A 20,559-nucleotide genomic window follows, 5' to 3' on the forward strand; every position below is an offset into this window, starting at 1 on the left:
ATGGACAAGTAACATGTCTTGTATCACACAGGTGGTGGCGTTCAAACCTAGAACTGTTTCCAAAGCCCATACTTTCAACCATTATACTATACTGTAAATATATTAAATATTCTTATCTCAGGATGATGTAAAGGAAAGACCGTAATCACTGTATCAAAGGTGGGAGGACTCTTGCATATGATTAAATCCAAATACCTCATTGTAATGATGACTAGAAGTGGGTAGGATGGGAGAGAGTGTAGAAGAGGTGGTTGGTTGCCTATTTAGCATTCATTCTCCTGTCTCCTTCCTAAGGGAACCCTGCTTTTGTTTCATTTCATTTAGAGAACCCCATTCTCTACGGGGCCATGTATTTCAAGGGAAGCTGCCCCTGGAGCAGCTAATAAGTCCTGGAGGATGAGTCATGACTGGCTAATCTATCATGGTGATCTCATTCCCCTCACCACGGATAGGCTTTAGACATGGACAGATGACATAATTTTGGCCAATGAATATGAGGAAATCTACCAGAGAATTTCTGGGAAGGTTTCCTTACTTCTAAATAAAGCTGCAGAAAGATACCTGAAGATATCTGTGAACCCCAGGAAGTTCTCCTGATGGAAGGAGAGGAAGTATTAATATTTCTATTCATTACTATGTCAGGTTTTTTACTCGGTCTCTCCATAAATGATCTCTTATTCTCAGAACAAAATGACAAGGCAGGTTTTATCATATCCATTCATGGATGAAGAAATTCAGACTTAAGAGCAGTTAAGTCACTCAGTTGTTAATTGGTAGAGCCAGGATGCAAGTCCAGCAATGTATGGCTTCAAATTTATCATGCTTTGTGTTAGATATTTTCACACTAGAATCAATAGATTTATGTTAGTGCTTGTTAGTCTCCAAAAGTATGTTCCCCTGTATGTGCCCAGGTGGAGTTAGGTTCTGAGCCTGAAGAGCCCTGCACCCTCAGAGGCTTGCCCTGGGAGTCAGTCCATCCAGCTGATGTCTTGGTCTGATGGTCCTCTGAAATGGCACAGCCTAGAGGTATGCTTGTGATCAGGGAGGTGCCAGTCATTCTGTATTGCTGGCTTTGGGGGCATGACGGGGAGGCTCCCTTCGTCTTGTCTAATGTCTTGCTGTCAACTTTGAATCACTTGGAGATTTTGGCTTGAGCTATCCATGGTCACAACAAATGGTAGGAAACACGAAATGATTGTTGCTTTCTTGGCACAGTTTAAGCAATTGGTTTGTTAATTTTCTTGGCTGAATTAATTCAGCTGACCAGTGTAAGCCCAATTTTATTTCTTTTAGGAAAAGCCATGAAACTATCTCCAAAAAAATATAAAAATGTTTGCCTTACAGGGTTGTAGTGAGAACCAATGAGTTAATGTCCCTAATACAGTTTTTGTCATGTGGTAAGAAATAGAGCATGCTAGTTCCCTAATTCCTTATTTTCCTCTTTGCTTCCTTTAAATCTTTGCTCAATGACCATCTTCTAAATAAGATATAATATGAGATTATAAAGGGAGATATGATTCAGATTGCATCAGGGACTATGGGCATACTCTGAAGAAGGGAGATTTCAGCTGGGAGTTTATAATGAGAAGGCATTAGCTAGGTAAATGTCAGGGGATGGGGAGAGAAAGAGTATCTGGGAAGGAGGATGCAACAGCATATGCCAAGATCCCAAGGCAGGAAAGCCACTGGTGTATCTCCATCTGGAATGACCATTGTGGTGGGGTGTAATGAGCCAGGAGGAAAGTTGCATGAGATGAGGCTGAAGAAATAGGCAGGGTCAAGTCCCGCAGGGCATTGCAGGCCAGGTTCAGCATTTCACATTGTTCCCTAATTAACATGGGAAGCCATCGCAGGCTTTTAAGTAGGAGAGTGATCTGCCATGTGGAAAACAAATTGGAGAACGGCAGGCATGAAAACAGAGAGACCAGTTAGGAGACTTTTGCAGTGGTCCAGGTGAGGGATGATGGCTTGGACTAGAGTGATGACAGTGGAGATGACAATAAATGGGCATATTTGAGATATTTTATAGAGGAAAAGAAATGGCTTGTTGATGGATGCAGAAGGTGAGATGTGGGAGGCATTAAGGATCCCTGCCAGTTTCTGGAATGAGATACTCGATGGGCAGAGGTGCCATTATCCAAGATGTGACGCTCGGGGAGAAAAGCAGATTTAGGAGAGAAGAGCAGGGTTCGGTTCTGACAAGTAAAATGTCAGATGCCTGTAAGATATTCAAGTGGAAATGTCAAACAGGAAGGTAGATATATGGTTCTGGAGCCCAGAAGAAGAGTTGGTGTTGAAATACAAATGTGAAAGTTGTTGGCGAAGAGAGTCTATTTGGAGTCATTATTGTTGGCTTTAGATTTTTTTTTTTTTTATGTCAGACAGACCTCGTACTGCTTTATTTGGCTTCTCTTTTAAATACTGGAGCCTGTGGCTCTTGTTACACCTTTTAGTCTCCTATCTTAATCATCCAATTTCTGGCTCACTTTGCAGGTTTCTTTCTAATTACATCATAAAGGCAGAGCATTGCAATAAAAAGATGTAGATTCTGACTGTTTGTGTGCCTTGGGCAAATCACTTAGGATCTCTGGATATTAGTTTTCCATCACGAAAAGAAGGGAATTGGTTTAAAAAAAATCTAGGATTTTCAGTTTAAAAAATCTAGGATTGTCTAAGAATTACCAGTTATAAGTTAATATCTATTTCTCTAAGCAGGATTCATCACTGGACCACTGGGAAGTTAGATCTTGAGAATATTTTGAAGTCCACATTGTGACCAGCAATTAACAGTTAAACCAAACACTGTTAATGTCAATCTCAGATACTATTGCTGTAATGCAGAACCGCATTTCTTCTGCACTTGTGGATATAGCGTATAGGCAAAAAATAGAAATTCAGACATTTACTCATCAAAATAGTATCACAGTTAAATCCAAGACAAACTTGTCTTATGGAAAATTCCTATTGAATAGGCATCCTTCAAGTGAAATTAGGAGTAATCTAAATACCATGGTGAGTCTTAGGAGATGTAATAGCCTGGATTATTGGCCACATATGACAGCATTTCCTCATATTTTTCAAGGTGAAGCTGTACAAAAGCATCAACATTATCAGCAGTTTTTCCCTTACCTCAGTGACAGCGAAACTTCTCTTGCCACAGGGAACCACCTTGTACCACTTGTCATGTAGCATATCCATAAACCCATGTGACTTGTATTGACTGATTAGCTCGGATATATTGGAGGTCAAAGGAGAGTTGGGAGGGAGACCAATGCCGTATCCTAGGAGAAAATATAATCTCAGATGAGTGTTTCACCTGAGAGGTTCCTGAGATGTTGCCACCATGCTTGCATGATATTGCTGTCAGGCCTGGTAACGAGGGCATAGTGAGCTTTCACCATCTTTCCTTCAAAGGACTCAAAAATGTCCAAGGTATACGGGGAGGGGGAAGGGTAAGCTGGGACGAAGTGAGAGGGTGGCATGGACATATATACACTACCAAACGTAAAATAGATAGCTAGTGGAAAGCAGCCTCATAGCACAGGGAGATCAGCTCGGTGCTTTGTGACCACCTAGAGGGGTGGGATAGGGAGGGTTGGAGGGAGATGTAAGAGGGAGGAGATATGGGGATATATGTATACCTATAGCTGATTCATTTTGTGATACAGCAGAAACTAATACACCATTGTAAAGCAATTATACTCCAATAAGGATGTTAAAAAAATGTCCAAGGTATGATTTACCTTGGATCTGCTACCTCTCTGAGTAAAAGAGATGAGTCTGGAAAGGAGAGGAATGAGTTGTGTACTGTGTACTGGGGCACATTGTATTCCAAGGCTTTCTGCCTTTCCCTTCAAGATATTCTTTAGAAGCCATCTTTGAAGTCTTTACCAGGGCTAGGATTATATCTACTTCTCCCAGAACCCCTCCCCTGGACCTTAAATACACAAAATTAGATGAATTACAATCCCTGGTTTATGAAATACTCTTATCATTGGTCATGCATGACTCTCTTTTACTTTTATTTTATTTTTTAATAATAGAATGAGAACCATGTGAATGTACAATGTAGCATAAGTACTAAAACATAAACAAAAACTTGTTGTCAAAAAAGGGAGTCTGATAAAACCAAGTGTTGGTACAAATGTAGATCAATAAAATCACTTATTCGTTGCTTGTGGGAATGCAAATTGATGTACCCGCTTTGGAAAACCGTTTGCTATTACTTTGTATAGTTGAAGATTTATAAGCTCTAAGACAAGCAACTTTAAATACATTCCTAAAGAACTCCTCTATAACCACACCAGGAGATAAGTACAAGAATGTTCTTAGAGGCATTGTTCATAATAGCAAAAATTGGAAACAACCCAAATGTTGACAAGAGAATGGGTAAATAAATCGTGGAATGTTGACACAATGGAATATTGTATAGTGTGAAACATAGGAACTAGAATGACATGGAATAATATGGATGACTCTTAGCAACACTGAATGAAAAAGATCAATCCCAGAAGATTATAGCCTGAATCCATTGTGTAAATGTAAAAACATTCAAAACAAAAGTGTATTTTTTTTTTTTTTTTGGTACGCGGGACTCACTGTTGTGGCCTCTCCCATTATGGAGCACAGGCTCCAGACGTGCAGGCTCAGCTGCCATGGCTCACGGGCCTAGCCGCTCCGCGACACGTGGGATCTTCCCAGACCAGGGCACGAACCCATGTCCCCTGCATTGGCAGGCGGACTCTCAACCACTGCGCCACCAGGGAAGCCCAAAACACTGTATTTTTAAGAATTCATATGTATGTGATAAAAGTATATTCAGAAAAAAATCAAGGAATTGATAAACCAAATATCTGTGACAATGGTTATTCAAGGCAAGAAAGGAAGGCAAAAGGATGAAGGATGAGCATAAAGAAGAAGTAATTGTTGTCAGAGTTTTATTAATTAGCTTGGACTCTGTATCCTCACTTAGTATGGGGCTTTACTTGCTTTCCAAACTGTTAATCTCTTTGAAGAGCCATGTGAAAGAGCTAATTACCTACATTTTGTCTGTAACTATTGGATAGCATAGTCGAAAAAAGATGTATTGCCCTCAAGATGATTGAGGAAGACAAACTGAAACTATAGCTAGCTCCTTTTTTCACATATAAAGACCAAAAGGCTGTCAAGAATCCAAAGATACTTCATGGAAACATGATTCCATCTTATAATTTATTTCCAAGGACATTAGTTTTTGTTCTTTTTTAAAAATTGCAGATACACAAATCCTTTTTTAAAAAATATAGGCCTTGAGGTTTGTGTATAACTAATAAAAGAGAGGAAATAAGTAATACAGAAAAAATTTTTGCGTTTTAAAGAGCTATATGTTTTTTTCCCCCTGGTAATTTTGTTCCTTAACAATGGCGAGTCAAGGAAATGATGACAATGTCAAGAGCATTTTTAGAATTTTCCATTCAAAGAGCTATTTTGAGTGCCTATTTTGTGCCTAGTAGTTTTGGTTTGAAAGGCAAGACTGACAATAAAAGACTTTACACAGGCAGTCTGTTCTTCTGCTGATTCTACCATGAAATAACATTTTTTTAAAGTAATGGGTAACTATAAGGAAGTAACAGATTTTCTTTAGAAACTTTTATTATAATGAATGCTATTGACAAATTCAGTTGCACAGATTTTCATTCAGTACCTATATACATGTCAGGCACAATACTAGTCATGTGTATGATAATATTTGCTGACTAATTCACACATTTATTCATTCACTCATTCATCCATTCAATGAATATTTATGAGTGAATAGGCACTGTGTTAAGTGGTTGGGATTTAGCAGTGAGCAAGGTAAATATGGTCCCTGCTGTCATGGAGTGTACACTGTCTTAGGGAGACAGATATTAAACAATGCACTGCATAATGATTATTTCATTACAACTGAGACATCCCAGCTTGTACCAGCTTGAGGGAGAAGAACTGGGACTTATACAAACAAATAGTAGAAGATCTTGGAACTATCTGGTGGGTTTAATATCTGAGACAGATATTAAACAATGCACTGCATAATGATTATTTCATTACAACTGAGACATCCCAGCTTGTACCAGCTTGAGGGAGAAGAACTGGGACTTATACAAACAAATAGTAGAAGATCTTGGAACTATCTGGTGGGTATGGGTTGATGGTCAGGATCATTAGGCCAGGTTTGCTGAATATTTTATATTTTTTCCCCTGGAGGCAATAATTTTCAACAACAACAATTTTTAATATTTATAGAGGGCTTACTACACACCAACTACTACTCTATAATAAACATTTTACATGTCTTACCCCACTTTGTAGATCATGCACTAGTCTAAGATTGCATACTGGAGTGTGGCATACAGGTCAGTTAAATCACTCTGGGATTCTAATAATAAGAACTAGAACATACTGAGCCCTACTGTGTGCCAGATACCATTCCACATGTGTCTAACCCCTATGTGAACCCATGCAGAATAGAGACTTTAAGATTGAATAAATATACAGCCCAAGTTCACACAACTCATAGATGGCAAAGCTAGCATTTGAAATTAGGTCTGTTTGAGTCTAAAACCAATGCTCCCTCCACTGTATCCATTATAGCATGTGACCAAGGCAAAGGAATACTTGACCTATTCCTCCCCTTCAAACAGGCCCTATCACTACAATCATATTGATATATGTTACAGGTAATGCAGTAAAAAACTACAATCATCTAAACTGGTGGTTTGAATCCAACAGACACAAACATATATTATTCATGGGCAGATTTTGTCATAAACTTTTCAATAAGTTTTGTAAATATAGTGTAAGTACAGCCCCAATTGGTATATGATTGTACATAAATGAGGAAATTAACTAGCCAGGACCCTCCCTGACTATATTGTTTCTCCTAAAAATCCCCTTAAAGCCAGTAATTCCAGCACAGGTTACTGTAATCATGGCAGAATTGTTTTCATTTTTCATTTGATAAGCATTTATTACATTCATCTATTCATTAATTCCACAAATAAGGGTTGAATGCTATTCTGTCCCAGACACTCTGCCAAGTGCTATGGAATTTACCAAGTTAAATTAGACACCAAGTCTGTCCATATGAAGCTCATGGTGGCACGGGGGAGATGAGGCATACATAAATAACTACACAGCATGGTAGGATGTTATAGGACTTTTCTTGAGAAAAAAAGAGAGGTCAGTCATAAATTCAATAAACATAAAATATAATGACAAAGATGCAACGAAGAGGATGAAGAAAACTCTGTTGTTAGGAGGAGAGAGATTACTACCAGATGAAAGGATGAGAGAAGGCATCTTGGAGTGATTCTTGATAGTGGTATTTTGGATAGATGAGACCAAAATGCATGATAAGAAAGTTTAAAAATTGGAAATTAATATTTATGATAAATTTACATTTTCTAAGAATAGAATTTTGGCACTACAACAAAAGTATAAAAATTGCCTTAGGGAAAAAGCTATGTTGAAGTTGCAGAGACATTTATTAAAAATTGCTACATAGGAGATAATAAATATTAAATCACTCCATTCCGTCATGTCAAGGTTAATTTGTAATTGACCGCTAAAAATAGATTCCTGTTCTTTAAAATTTTCTATGTTAATGCATATATTAAATATTGATATTTTAATACTTATTGGCATAAATAATAATAATTATTATCTAATTAAAACAAACTATGCATATGGAACAAGGGGAGAAACAGGAAAACAAAGTTATGTGGCAATTAGAAGAGGTACGTGTTAAAAGACATAAAAATCAATTTTATTCAGAAACATAAAATAATAAAACCATTTTTGTCCTCTTTATCAGCTGCTTTTCAAATTTGATTGTGTTCATTGGTCAAAGAATTCTTATTTTTAAATTGCTGACTCAACTTAGAAGCCTGAGTTGCTTTCATTATCATTAGAAACGTGGCTTTGCAGTAAAGACGAGGTTGACTATTTTGTGGTTGATAGATGAAGCAAAATGGAATCCTTCAACCCTAGAGATGACGGCTTCAGGCACCCTTGAAATTGGATACAGCTTAATAGCCCAAGAGAAGAATTTTCAGAATAGAATTCTGATCTTTTCCCCATGGATAAATCAGCTTTACTCAGCTAAGAGTGGTGGAAATATACTTTGGCTAGCAAATGTATAGTTAGAAATTCATAGACTTCAAAAATCTTCCTGAAATGTGGTTGGAAAATAGATATTTTAAAATAAGATCTTAGATAGGGTTAAAAAGACTTCAGGAAGAAAAATTAATTTCATTTTACGGTCTGGCCTTGGAATACCATATATAGCTACTGCAGGGCAGTGGTTGAGAACATATCAGAATTGTCCTAACCTTAAAGGAGACTTTAAAAATGGGTTTCCCTTACCCCCAGCACATCAAAGTGGAGAGAGAAGTATGTGTGAGAAGCTGAGATATATGAACGCTATCTATCCTAGGATAATTTATAATGAATTGGTCTCAATCTATTAATTCAATATAATGAATAATAATAATAATTTATTGGGCACTTACTGTGTGCTTGTACATGCTTAACATATATTATTTTACTTACTCTTCACGACAACTCTGTCATAGATGTACTATTCACAAACCCATAATGCAGATGAGGAAGCTAAAGAACAGATTAAGTGACTTGCCCAATGTAGCATAGTTAGTAACAGAAACTCTATTCTAACCCAAGTACTCAGACTCCAGAGTTAGTGCTCCAAGCACTGTATTAAATAATTAGTGGAAAGCAAGTAACAGAACAAACTCAAAAATGCGCAAAGTCTTCAGCAGAAAGGTCACAAATCAGTACTGTGCAGTTCCATTACTCTTTCTTCTCATTTGACCTTTACTGTCAGCTAACTCCAATGCATAAATTTGGGACATGAATTCATTTATCTCAACACTTTCTTTTTTTCCAGAGCACACAATATGTCTTTTTGTCCCTGGTGTATGGTTTTTAATATGACCAGAGATTTTCCATATGCTCTTGAATTCTTAATAGTTTTGGTTTTGCTGCACTGAAGACTTATGAAAAGGTTTCAAACTCAATGTGGACTATTATCTTTCATTTGTCCCACTTGACCTTTAAGCCTTAAATAAATGCAGAATGGTGAAGTTGGGAGGGGTATTCAGTAGTCACACCAAATTGGTATAATGTCGTTACTACAGAGAGTGAATGTACATTCAGCATGAAGGAGTCAATGGACTCCGTTTTCTTTCCTAAGTTCCCAAAGTCATTTAAGCACTTTGGAAAGTGTATGCAGACCTTCAGGGTGCTTTTGATTACCTACAATAAGTGAATTAGGTACTTATTTCAAATACAACCTAATGAGTTATATAATACGTAATACATCATTTATTACATAGCTGTTATATGCTTTGCATTATACTAGGTCCTATGACAGGATACAGATAGACATGTGAAACATTCCTATAAGCTAAATGGGTAAAAATTGTTCATAAATTGCTTTTATGATATATTTATGCCTATGAAGTCTAATTAATTAATAATAAAGTCCACATTTTCATAAGTTCACAAATCCTAAATGTTGCTAAAGGAAAGCATATATTTCTAAAAAATTTCATGAAGAGAGAAATATTCCATAAAAATCTATGAGATTAACTTTTTTGTTAAAAGCAGCAATCAAGACTTTTACTAGTATCTCTGTCATGTTGTTGTTAACTTATGTGTCCTCCCTTTGTGTTTTACAAAGTCCTGCTTTTAGGTTGTAAACTTGTTCACAGAGGCAGTATTGAATTAAAATTTCTGATTTGCACCTCACCCAGAATAAACCTGCAATGGTTTTTTTAGAATAAGCCAACAATGATGAGACCGTTGTCTGTATTCAAATCTGTAGTCTCTCTGCTCTCTTGCAGAGAGAGCACTTCCTTGCACCATTTTGTATTTATCCCCTTTGAAAACAACATGGTATCTGGAGATGATGGGAACTGAAAGACACCAAGTCTCAGGAGCACAGATGGAAATGTAAACAGGAAACCAGTGGGGAGTTAATTGTGTGGCATCTGGCACTGGGGTCTAGCAGAGGCAAACAAGCCATCTCACCACTGCCTTTTGACAAGATAGAGTTGCCCCCTAAGACAAAGGTGGAAAATAGAGTCCTTCATTCTTTTGCCCACTACAAATAATTCATTGTTAACAGCTGCTAATGGCAAAAGGGACCTCAATTACCCAGTGCATCTAGGACAGAAAAAAAAAGTAACATCTCTTCCATATCCCTAGATGCCACAAAAAATGGGAATTTTCCCATTGTTACATCAAAATGAGGTTATATAATGAATGTTCTTTGGTTTTCTAGTTTTTCTTTGGCTTTTCATTTCTTTTTGTGCCCTGCTACATCAGACTGTCATTTTTTTTTAACATCTTTATTGGCGTAAATTGCTTTACAATGGTGTGTTAGTTTCTGCTTTATAACAAAGTAAATCAGTTTTACATATACATTTGTTCCCATATCTCCTCCCTCTTGCATCTCCCTCCCCCACCCTCCCTATCCCACCCCTCTAGGTGGTCACAAAGCACCGAGCTGATCTCCCTGTGCTATGCGGCTGCTTTCCACTAGCTATCTATTTTATGTTTGGTAGTGTATATATGTCCACTCTCTCACTTTGTCACAGCTTACCCTTCCCCCTCCCCGTGTCCTCAAGTCCATTCTCTAGTAGGTCTGTGTCTTTATTCCCGTCTTACCCCTAGGTTCTTCATGACCTTTTTTTTTCTTCTTAGATTCCATATATATGTGTTAGCATACGGTATTGGTATTTGTTTTTCTCTTTCTGACTTACTTCACTCTGTATGACAAACTCTAGGTCCATCCACCTCACTACCAATAACTCAATTTCATTTCTTTTTATGGCTGAGTAATATTCCATTGTATATATGTGCCACATCTTCTTTATCCATTCATCTGTTGATGGACACTTAGGTTGCTTCCATGTCCTGCCTATTGTAAAGAGAGCTGCAATGAACATTTTGGTACATGACTCTTTTTGAATTATGGTTTTCTCAGGGTATATGCCCAGTAGTGGGATTGCTGGGTTGTATGGTAATTTTTTTAAACATCTTTATTGGAGTATAATTGCTTTACAATGGTGTATTAGTTTCTGCTTTATAACATAGTGAATCAGCTATACATATACATATATCCCCATATCTCCTCTCTCTTGTGTCAGACTGTCATCTTAATAGAAGATGCCTACCACTAAATCTCTCTCTTCCTGAGTTCTATTCCTGGTTCAGGTGGAGGTAGCTTTGCCTGGAGAGGGGATTGATTTCTCTTAGGAGAAACCTCGAAGAAACAGCATCAGCTGTTACATTCTCATTCATCACAAAAACAAAGACTGAAGTAAAAAATTTGCTGATGTGTTTAGGGGAGACAGGGACCAACTGTGGTTGGGGAATTGGAATCTGAATAGTCTCGATAATACTAGTTTACATACAGGAAAGTATAGTTTTCTGGAAATAGGACTTGGGCACCCCCGTGGGATTGTTTCAATCAAAGTGCTTTCTGACAAGTGAGTATGGCTTGTTTTGGGAGCCAGCATGTACTGTCAGAGGAGGGAAGCTGGGAACTGGGAGATGGTTCAAACTACCAGCTCCATATATCAACTGTTGTCCAGAATGCAAGGAGCTACTGACAAAGCAATCTTTCTTTGGTTCTGAAGTTTGATCGATTGGTTGACCAAATTGAAAGCAAAAATTTGCTGCCAGTGGGAAGAAAGACAAACTCAAGGTCCCAAACAAGGTTTTGTTTAGGACTCTTAGAGGTTACTAAACCACAAAAGTTGATTTTTTTCTACTTATTTTTCAACTATTGGAAACATTTATCTAAGGACCATGAGATTTGGATTCTAATTCCAGTATTATCATCTAATTGTGTGATTATGAGAAAGTGATAAAATGTCTCTGGGTTTTCTTGTGGATGAAACTGAGTAGACTGGATTAAATCAACACTGGGGTCCTTCCAGTTAGCAATCATTCTAGTTTTAGCATCAGATTCATTACAGGATTTGGACATTAGAAAATACAGATTAAATTAAAACTGGACTCCCTATTTATTACACTGTCACCACTCCCAGATATCTAAAGCAACATTGTTTGGATAACAATGGCGTTTTGGTTGTTCTTTTTCTAACAATTGGATATGTTTGTGGAGTAGGTAGAAAATAAATACCTAACTTCAGCAGCTTAATAGCTGAGTGCTTAAGAGCTGAAAATGAAAACAAGGGAAGATGAATAGCTGTTTGCCTCTGACACTGGCATTTGTGACTTGCTAGGTTGACAAACTGAGCACATTCCGAGTAAAACTGAATCAAGAATGACTGATTAATACCTTCCATGGCAAATGGCTTCCCCACAGTTAGAAGTTTGCAGTCAGCATCTACTGACACTTCATAATCCAGAAGGGCTTTGTCCATGATGAAGGCATCTAGTTTCTCAGGATCATTCCTATGTTTAAGACAAAGAAAAGAAAAGTGAAAAATGATTCATTAATAGACAGGAAACACTAAGGCTGACAGCTGGCTTTTGTTTAGGGAACAGAAACCTGGACAATAAGGGCAGTACAAGCTGGGCAGCTGCTGACTCTGCCTTGCTGACATCTCACTGACCCGCAGAGAATAGACCAGGGGAAACAGACACTCTTATAGGAGAGCATGACATCTTTCCAGTGGATTCATCTACCAGTTTCTTTCATTACTTCTAAATCCAACAACAAAACCAGAGTGACTGTGAATTGAACGGGAAGGTAAATAGTCAAGGTTCATTTCTCTTACAATAACTGAATGACTTGTTTGTGTAAGTACTGTATTTATTGTTCTCCATACATTTTACTCCTTATAATAACCTTGAGGGGGGTGGTAGTATCCCATTTTAACAGATGGAAAAATTCAGGCTCAAAGAGTCAAAGTAACTTAATCCAGTCTACATAGCCAGTAAGTGTTGGAGCTGGGGGTCTCATTAATCAGTGTGTGAAAATTCTTAATTCTTTCTGTCATGATCACTATCATATTTTTCAGAGATCAGGCATTATTTCATATTTTGGAGTACATATTAAGGAAGTGCAAATAAGAGATCCAGCACTCTTGGGGGGAAAAGGGAGTTCAGGTCTCTTTAAAGTCCATAGGCTGATGTTCAATAAATGGAATGGGAAGCATATGTAATAGATCTTTGTAATCTGATTTATTAACATATCTCCAGAGATTCATGTTTCACTCCCATCCCAGGAGGCAGTTCAGGCAAAAATCATTTAAAGGCAGTTGTTTCTGGACTATATCAGTGAGTCAGCTGTGGGCTGGGCTTAAGGTGCCAACAGACAGCCTTGTGCATCCTTCATGTGTTCTCCCCAGTCTTTGGACGTAGGCACAGAGATGGTCCCAAGGAAGGCTGTCAGCACTGGATGAGCTCCACTTACAAAGGTGGCAAGGGAGGATGAGTTTCAAAGGGAAATGTTTAAGGTGTATGCAATGACTCTTGTTTTCAGCTACCTCAAACTGTTTTTTCAAAGATATAGGACATAAATCCATTTAATAAAGGCTTTCTGACCCTCAGTGCTGTCCAAGCAGCTTGGTAAAGAGAACAACTCTTCTCTATCCCATCTGGGTCCAGTCATTCCTCTCTTAGAGCCAAAAATGAGGCTGTTGGAATTCAATACATAGGAGTAGCCTCTAAACTCAGAGGAGAACATGGCTAGGGCCCATCAAAAATCTAAAAGAGAAAGACACCCTTAGACATCTCTAAGATTCACCATTGAGCAGCAAGTACCTTTTTGATGGCTTTGTCTGAACCACACATGGACACACATTAAGTAGGTCAACATCCCTTCTTGGTGCCAATGACCATTGCTTCCTCTCTCTACTCTTTTAGGAGGTAAAATAGCCACTTAAAAATAAATCCCTTTTTCAGGGATATTGAATTTAAGTTACAGTGAGGCCTATGTTTAACTTTAGCCAAAATGAAAAGCATCTCCCAGGTCCAGAGCTGTGGGAAGCTTATAAAAGGGCTGGGGATAAGAACTGTCTCCTGGAAGCTGAAGATGAGGAACATTAATGGAATCCTGGCAGTAAGATAAAAATCAAGCTGAAAGTTGCTTCTCCAGTCAAATCTTGACTCTTACAGTGCCAGAATGTACCTTGTGAGCTACACAGGAACAAGTTACCATTTACTAATACTCTGCAAATTATTTGTGGCAGCAACAACGATACAAAAAATTAGGCCTCAGTTTTTCTAAGCAGTATTTCCTGAGGTCCATCTCAGTGGTATCCCTAAATAACTCCTCATGATTTTGAATTGCAAAGTGAAGTTATCTATGGCAGGTCTGTATTGCATAGCAAGGCAAGAAGTAATTAGCTCACAGACTACCATGGGGCCTTGAGTCACTGGTGAGGAGGTGGCAGTGTTTGATCCCCAGGTATAAGGACCTTCTAGACTGGTTGTTGAATCATCCTTATAGTTGGCATGGCCATGGCCTACACTTGTTTCTCCCATTATAAAATCATGCTGTCTTTTTGAGCATTCATTTAATAACACATATACCACAAAAACCAGTCAGATATAAACATACTAAAAGTAATTAATACTTTACTAGGGATTAATTTATTGGAATACTGTTAACTCAGAAAGCAGGGCCCTAAGTGAGTAGGATGAAGCCCAGGGGAATTCTGATGGGAGAGGGGAGGGACAGGTTTAACCCAGGAACCTGTCTTTATAGGCGACTCCAAGGGTTGTGCTTACAGGTCAGGGCACTGGGATGTCAGGGGGTAAGTTGAAGACTGGTTGTTTGGAGTGGTGGCTAAGAGCATAGGCTTTATCTGGGCCAAAAGTGGAGAGAGAAGCCCAGAGAGAAGAAGGCAGAGGGCATTGATGATAAGCTCTGTTCCAATTTCACCTCAATCTATGAGTCACCTGGGGAGCTTTTTAAAATGCAGATTCTGGGACAGGGCCTGAAAGTTTGCATTTCTCACATGCAGCCAAATGCTATCTGGTACACGGATGCTGCTGAAACATCTGTTTTTTGAACACCAAGGACCTACTTTCCAGTTTTGGTTTCCAGACCAGCCTGCAGCAGTGGTTGAATTCTAGAGACCTGGTTCTAGTCCTGACCCTGCCGCTTGCTAGCTGTATTTCCATGGACAAGTTGCTTCTTTTGGAACTCAGCTCCTTCATCTGTGCCTGTTTTCCTACCTAACAATTTATTCTCCTCAGGCTAGAGGAGGGCCAACTCTGAGCACTTGGGCCTTCTAGGTGAAGCCTCCAGAATAAATGAATACCCTGAGTGGAATGGAACTGGAGACTGCAGCAGTGGTTTATCTCACCCTTTCACACTGCCGTAAGGGCCCAGTTTGTCAGCCTTTACTAACTAGCGGGGAGCCATCGCTGTCTCCCTGACATCTTATTCTTTTTCTCAGCCATGAATTTCCCTAAAGGAGAGGATAAAGAGGAGGGGCTGGGAGGCAAAGGAACACTAAACTCCGTGTCAGAGAGGGACTCTAATGTTTTAATGTTCTTGTGAAATTGAAAGTGCCATTTCATAGTGCTTCAACACTATATATAACTCTGCAAATCTGAGAACACAAGGCTTCCTTTCTAGACTCTAGCTTAGTCCATAAAATTGTTTTAGGGGATGATTACTAGAGCTCTTGAGAAACACAGAGCCCCTATGTCCCATAAAATTCTTTATTTCCCTTTCTTAAAAAAAATTTGAGGTGCCAAGTCTTGTTGTCCTTTGGGGAGATTATTGTGTTTGACAATAGAGAAACCAGTTTCCTGGTGCTGCACAATTTTAGGGACTGGAGTTTGAATGTATGTCATTGTCCTGAGACCATCAGGCAGGAGGGAGAGGACTGCTTGCCTGCATGCTGTGGTGCTTATCAGGAGCCATTCATCCCCTTCTCCCAGGCAGACTAGATGAGCAGACCCATAACTGCACCAACCTCTTTTGCATTCAGCTTCACTGAATTACAGGCTCTGATAATCTGCCATGGTAATGTGATTGCTCTTGATTGCTTCTCATAAATGCCGATGAGAAGGATGCAGGCATGGGAATCATTGCCTTTTATCTTATTTTCTTTTTACAGGAAAGCTCTAAGATAAAGTCCACTTCCTTGTGATAAGAGGAGACAGTCCACATGCTTAGAGATTCACTGTGAAGGAAAGGGTTGCTTTGGGGCACTTTATCCTCTGGCCACATTCCCTGAGTGTTTGATCATTTCAGCACCATTGTTTTCCCAAGTGATGTCAAACCAACATTTACTTCCCCCACCATCTGCTACACTAATGACTGCACTGGCACTTTGATCAAAGCTATGGCCAACTTGGGACTGTGCAGGAACTAGTAAACTAGGTCACATAGTTAAATGCACACTTATTCCATACTGCCTCCTGGATCTCACATGGTGTGAGATATTACTGAACACACAATGGATATATTTAGCTATCATTTTAAAAAACCGACAAACACTACATCAATAGCAAGAATTATTCTTCATTGAGAACTTTTTGGGTGCAAGAGGTTGACACTCACTTCAGATACTCCACTCCATTGGATGTGACTGGTACATTGTATCTTCTCATATACTCATGCATCTCTGGGAAGCTTTGCCTCACATAATCTTCAGCACTGCTTTCCCGGACAGTTCCAAAGCGGAAACCTTGAGAGGGATGATGTAGCTATGAGGCAGAAAAAGAAGTGTCTTTAATATAAATTATTCTTAAAGTTGTTTTCAAAATTTTCTTTTCCATAATTCTTTGGAATCTAATAATGACTTAGGATTTTTCAAATGCACACAGTCATAAACAAATTTCCATGTGCCATGTGTACATGCAAGCTTTTCATACAAGCTTTTTTCATACAAGCTTTCACATAAGTAACTGTTCTATCTTCACATAAATAATTGTTCTGTCTTCAGAAGCAAACAGATGAAAACAACAAGCACAAAGTACAAAACAGCTTTCTCCTTTATATTGAGAACCTGTCAGAATTCTTTAGAAACTATAAAACAGTGTGTAGAATCAAACTTGGTATTAAAAATTGCTTATCAGACAAAGCATAAAGTTAAGATAATAAATTAAAGATTGTGCCTTTCCTTGGTTAGAACTACACAAAGGCCAAGTTAAAACCTTGCATCCTGAGATTGAAATATACATGACCCCAAAGAGTGAATACATCTTTTTTTATGTTTATTGGTCTTTATGCTACAGTATATTTTAAGTTTTTTGAGTTTGTTTTTGGTGTAATTACAAAATGATCTCTTTCCTTTAAGTAACTATGTTACCAGTCATGCTGCATATTTGCTCAAATGGAATGGTATGTAAGACAGTTAGGAGCAACAGAGGAGGAGGGTAGCAGGAATAGATCCAGTAATAGCACAGTTCTCCAGAATGTAAGACCTCACAGTGAGGAGGGGCAGTGTACTGGGAGTCCTGTAGAAGCTTTCTGTCACTAAGGATAATAAGAATACAGCACATGAGGCAGTATATAGTTCATGGAAGTTGTACAGAAGTGTTAATATAGAATCTAGACTTATTTAAAATATAAGAATAAACTGGGATTGGGCTGTATTATGAAAATAGTCAAATGTACTGTAGTAAGCAGTATATTAGAGATTATACTTCTCCACAATTGTTATGTTAAAGTTCTTTAACTTTTTTGTTCTGCTTTGTGTTAACGTATTTGATATCATTGGTTCTGACTGAAGCCCTGGGGACAGGAATTCACTGATGGGCTTCATGAAGTTTATAAGTCTTCTGAAATTCTAGGCAACATTTTATATAAATATGTGTTTGTAATTTTCTTCTATAAGGAAGATAGTACGGAGTTTCATAATTTTTTAAATAATTAGGTTTTCAAGTTGTTTATAGCCCCTACAGGTTAAGAAATCACTGAATTTGATAATAAATAACTTATATTTGAAGATTAATTAGTTTTGACACACACCAAAGGTCTAACAATATGGCAATAGTTAAATAAATTATATGCTACATCCTTATAGAATATTATCTAATGTATAAATCATGTTTGTGAAGCATATTTAATAAAACAAAGCAAATGCTCATATGACAAATTGAGAAAAAACTTTTGTATGGTCTAATCAAAATTAAATATGTATATAATTATTTTAAATGTTGTGACACCCCCCCCCAGATATCATATATGTACACGTACACACACACACACACACACACACACACACGTCTTGGAAAAAATATATCAAGATATTAACAATGGTTGTTCCATTGATGGTGAAACTACAGGTGTATTTATTTATAGATTGTTTATAGAAACATGCCTCATGTTTATAAGTTAAAAAAACCTTTACAATCAGTGAAATAAATCACTCATTAATTTATTCAATATTTGGGGGGGGCAACTTTGTATAATTTTCAAAGTTACTGGGCCCATAAAGGTAAATACCTGCAATCATTGCCACAAAGGGACTCACCACCTGGTTTGTGGTATTTCTTTGGATATCCCACTATTGAGCAGGTGATATGGCAAACCCTTGTGTTCCATACACTTAACAAATTCTAATGTTTTATGCCAGCATAACCTTAATGAGGCACCAATAATAATAATAGCTAACATTTATTGAATATTATGTGCCAAATATGATGTTTACCTGCATTATCTTGATTAATCCTCATAAAAATTTTATGAAGAGGGCTCTATTAATACTTCCTCTTTAAAGATTAATCAACTGAAGCTCAGAGAAATATAGTGTGTAATAAGTAAGGGTAAGTGATAAAAGTAATAAGATCACACAGCTATAAGTAGAAGGGACTGGATTAGAACCCATGTCTGTTTGACTTCAAAGCCCACGCCGTTACTGACCACATCACCCTGCCTTCCAACTCATGGCAGCAAAAGGAGAGAAGATGTTTATTAGAATGAACTCACTAGTCTTTTAAAATATTCTCCTTAAGCCTTAGGCCTAGGCTGCTCTCACAAAAGCAAACTGCAGCCCTATGGCTTGAGCAAGGCAAATTTATCAGCATTCTGTTTGTCCAACACCTATTCATTTTTTAAGGCCTAGAACAAGACTCTCGGTATGAAGTCTTTGGCCTTATCTAGCTTCACCCTCCTATCCAGGAAGAACAAAAACAAAAATAATTTACTGCTTATTTATCTGTGCTGATACAGCACCTTGAATATACAGAATATGTAGGCTAGGTACTTGTTTAGCCATCTTTCACACTTTTCATGCCTATCTCCTTTGAGCCTCCCAAGAAACTTATGAGGTATTTCTATTATCTTCCTTTTATAGCTAAAGAAACTAAAGACTAGAAAGTTTGTTATTTGCCCAAGGTCATAGAGCTAGTAAACGTTGGATCTGGAATTTGAACCCAGATAGTCTGATGGAAAATAGTGAGCTCTGAACACCATGAACAGAGCTTCTGACACTATGTCATACTGACTCTGGGTCTGGTCATTACAAAACTTGCTACTTATGTGACAGGCAGTGAGCTAAGGGCTTTGCACATTTTGAATTCTCACAATAATTCTGCAAGATAGATGTTATTTTCTTATTTTACATATTAAGATGCTGAGGTTCGGGCAAATTAATAATCAAATTCTCATAGCTAGCCATTAGCAAGATTCAGCTTATTCTTTTCCCTAATATGCGGACCAGGTTTAATTCATCTGTGGACCACAGTTACCTATTATGATGCTTGGCACCCGATAAGGGCTCTATACATGTTTGTCAAATCAATTAATTTTACCACTATTCTTCTATCCTCTCTTCACCCATTTAACTTCTATGCATCCTTCTATTCTTAGCTCAGTAATCACGTCCGTAACTTGCTGTCTAGGCCAGATGCTCCTTTCCTAAGCCCTCATAGCACGTATAGCTTTCTTTTGTGGAACTTATTACAGTTGCACTTTTAAAATTTAATTGTGTAATAGTTTAATGTCTAGACTTTCAGCTTCTTCACTGGACTGGAAGTCTATGTAAAACATTTAATTAACTGTTGTATTCCAATGACTTTCACCATGTAGTTGCTCAATAGTATGCTTGATGAATGAATGACAGATTCTTTGAACCCACAGGGAGATGAGAGCTTTGTCATCCCACTAAGCACAAAAGGGACTAATGATATAGCTTACAACTCAAGCTTTTGAAACGAACCTTCCTTTTAAGGTAAAAGGGTCTTAGGTCAGTAATTAGAATACGTTTGTCTTACACATGAAAATAATCCTTTTTATAAGTCAATTTTCTCACATTATGCTGTGACACTATCTTTATGGCCCATGAATTATTTCTAGGCAAACTCCAGACCTCTTTTCTTTGCTGAGTGCATCAATACAGCACTCCTTCCCAAGATACTGGAGGGAGTTGTGAACCAGCAGATCAAAGCTCTGAATTCCAGAGGACTAGCTAGCCCTTTGTGTTATCTCCTTTTCATGTTTTCCCGCTGCCTTTTGCCCATGGGCTCCCACATCTCCCTGACATGGCTCTCATGCCTGTGAAGAAACAGTTTTGAGAATGGAAAGTTCCTTCAACATTAACATAAATAACTAGGTTCTATGGGAGGAAGAATTTT

The 20,559-nt window shown here is 38.0% G+C and overlaps 1 protein-coding gene across 3 annotated transcripts in view; it reads right to left on the bottom strand.

Moving 5' to 3' along the window:
- GRIN3A (glutamate ionotropic receptor NMDA type subunit 3A) overlaps positions 1-20,559 on the bottom strand; it is a 161,076-nt gene that overhangs the window by 35,272 nt on the left and 105,245 nt on the right. For all 3 annotated transcript variants that reach the window (XM_059072835.2, XM_067041099.1, XM_067041098.1), the window contains exons 4-6: positions 16,541-16,686; positions 12,353-12,468; positions 3,130-3,281 (exon numbers count right to left, since the gene is read on the bottom strand). In XM_059072835.2, the coding sequence (XP_058928818.1) occupies positions 3,130-3,281; positions 12,353-12,468; positions 16,541-16,686 (414 nt within the window). The remainder of the gene's footprint in view (positions 1-3,129; positions 3,282-12,352; positions 12,469-16,540; positions 16,687-20,559) is intronic.

This window comes from Kogia breviceps, chromosome 8, assembly GCF_026419965.1.
Source record: "Kogia breviceps isolate mKogBre1 chromosome 8, mKogBre1 haplotype 1, whole genome shotgun sequence".
In the NCBI taxonomy this organism is placed as follows: Eukaryota; Metazoa; Chordata; class Mammalia; order Artiodactyla; family Physeteridae; genus Kogia; species Kogia breviceps.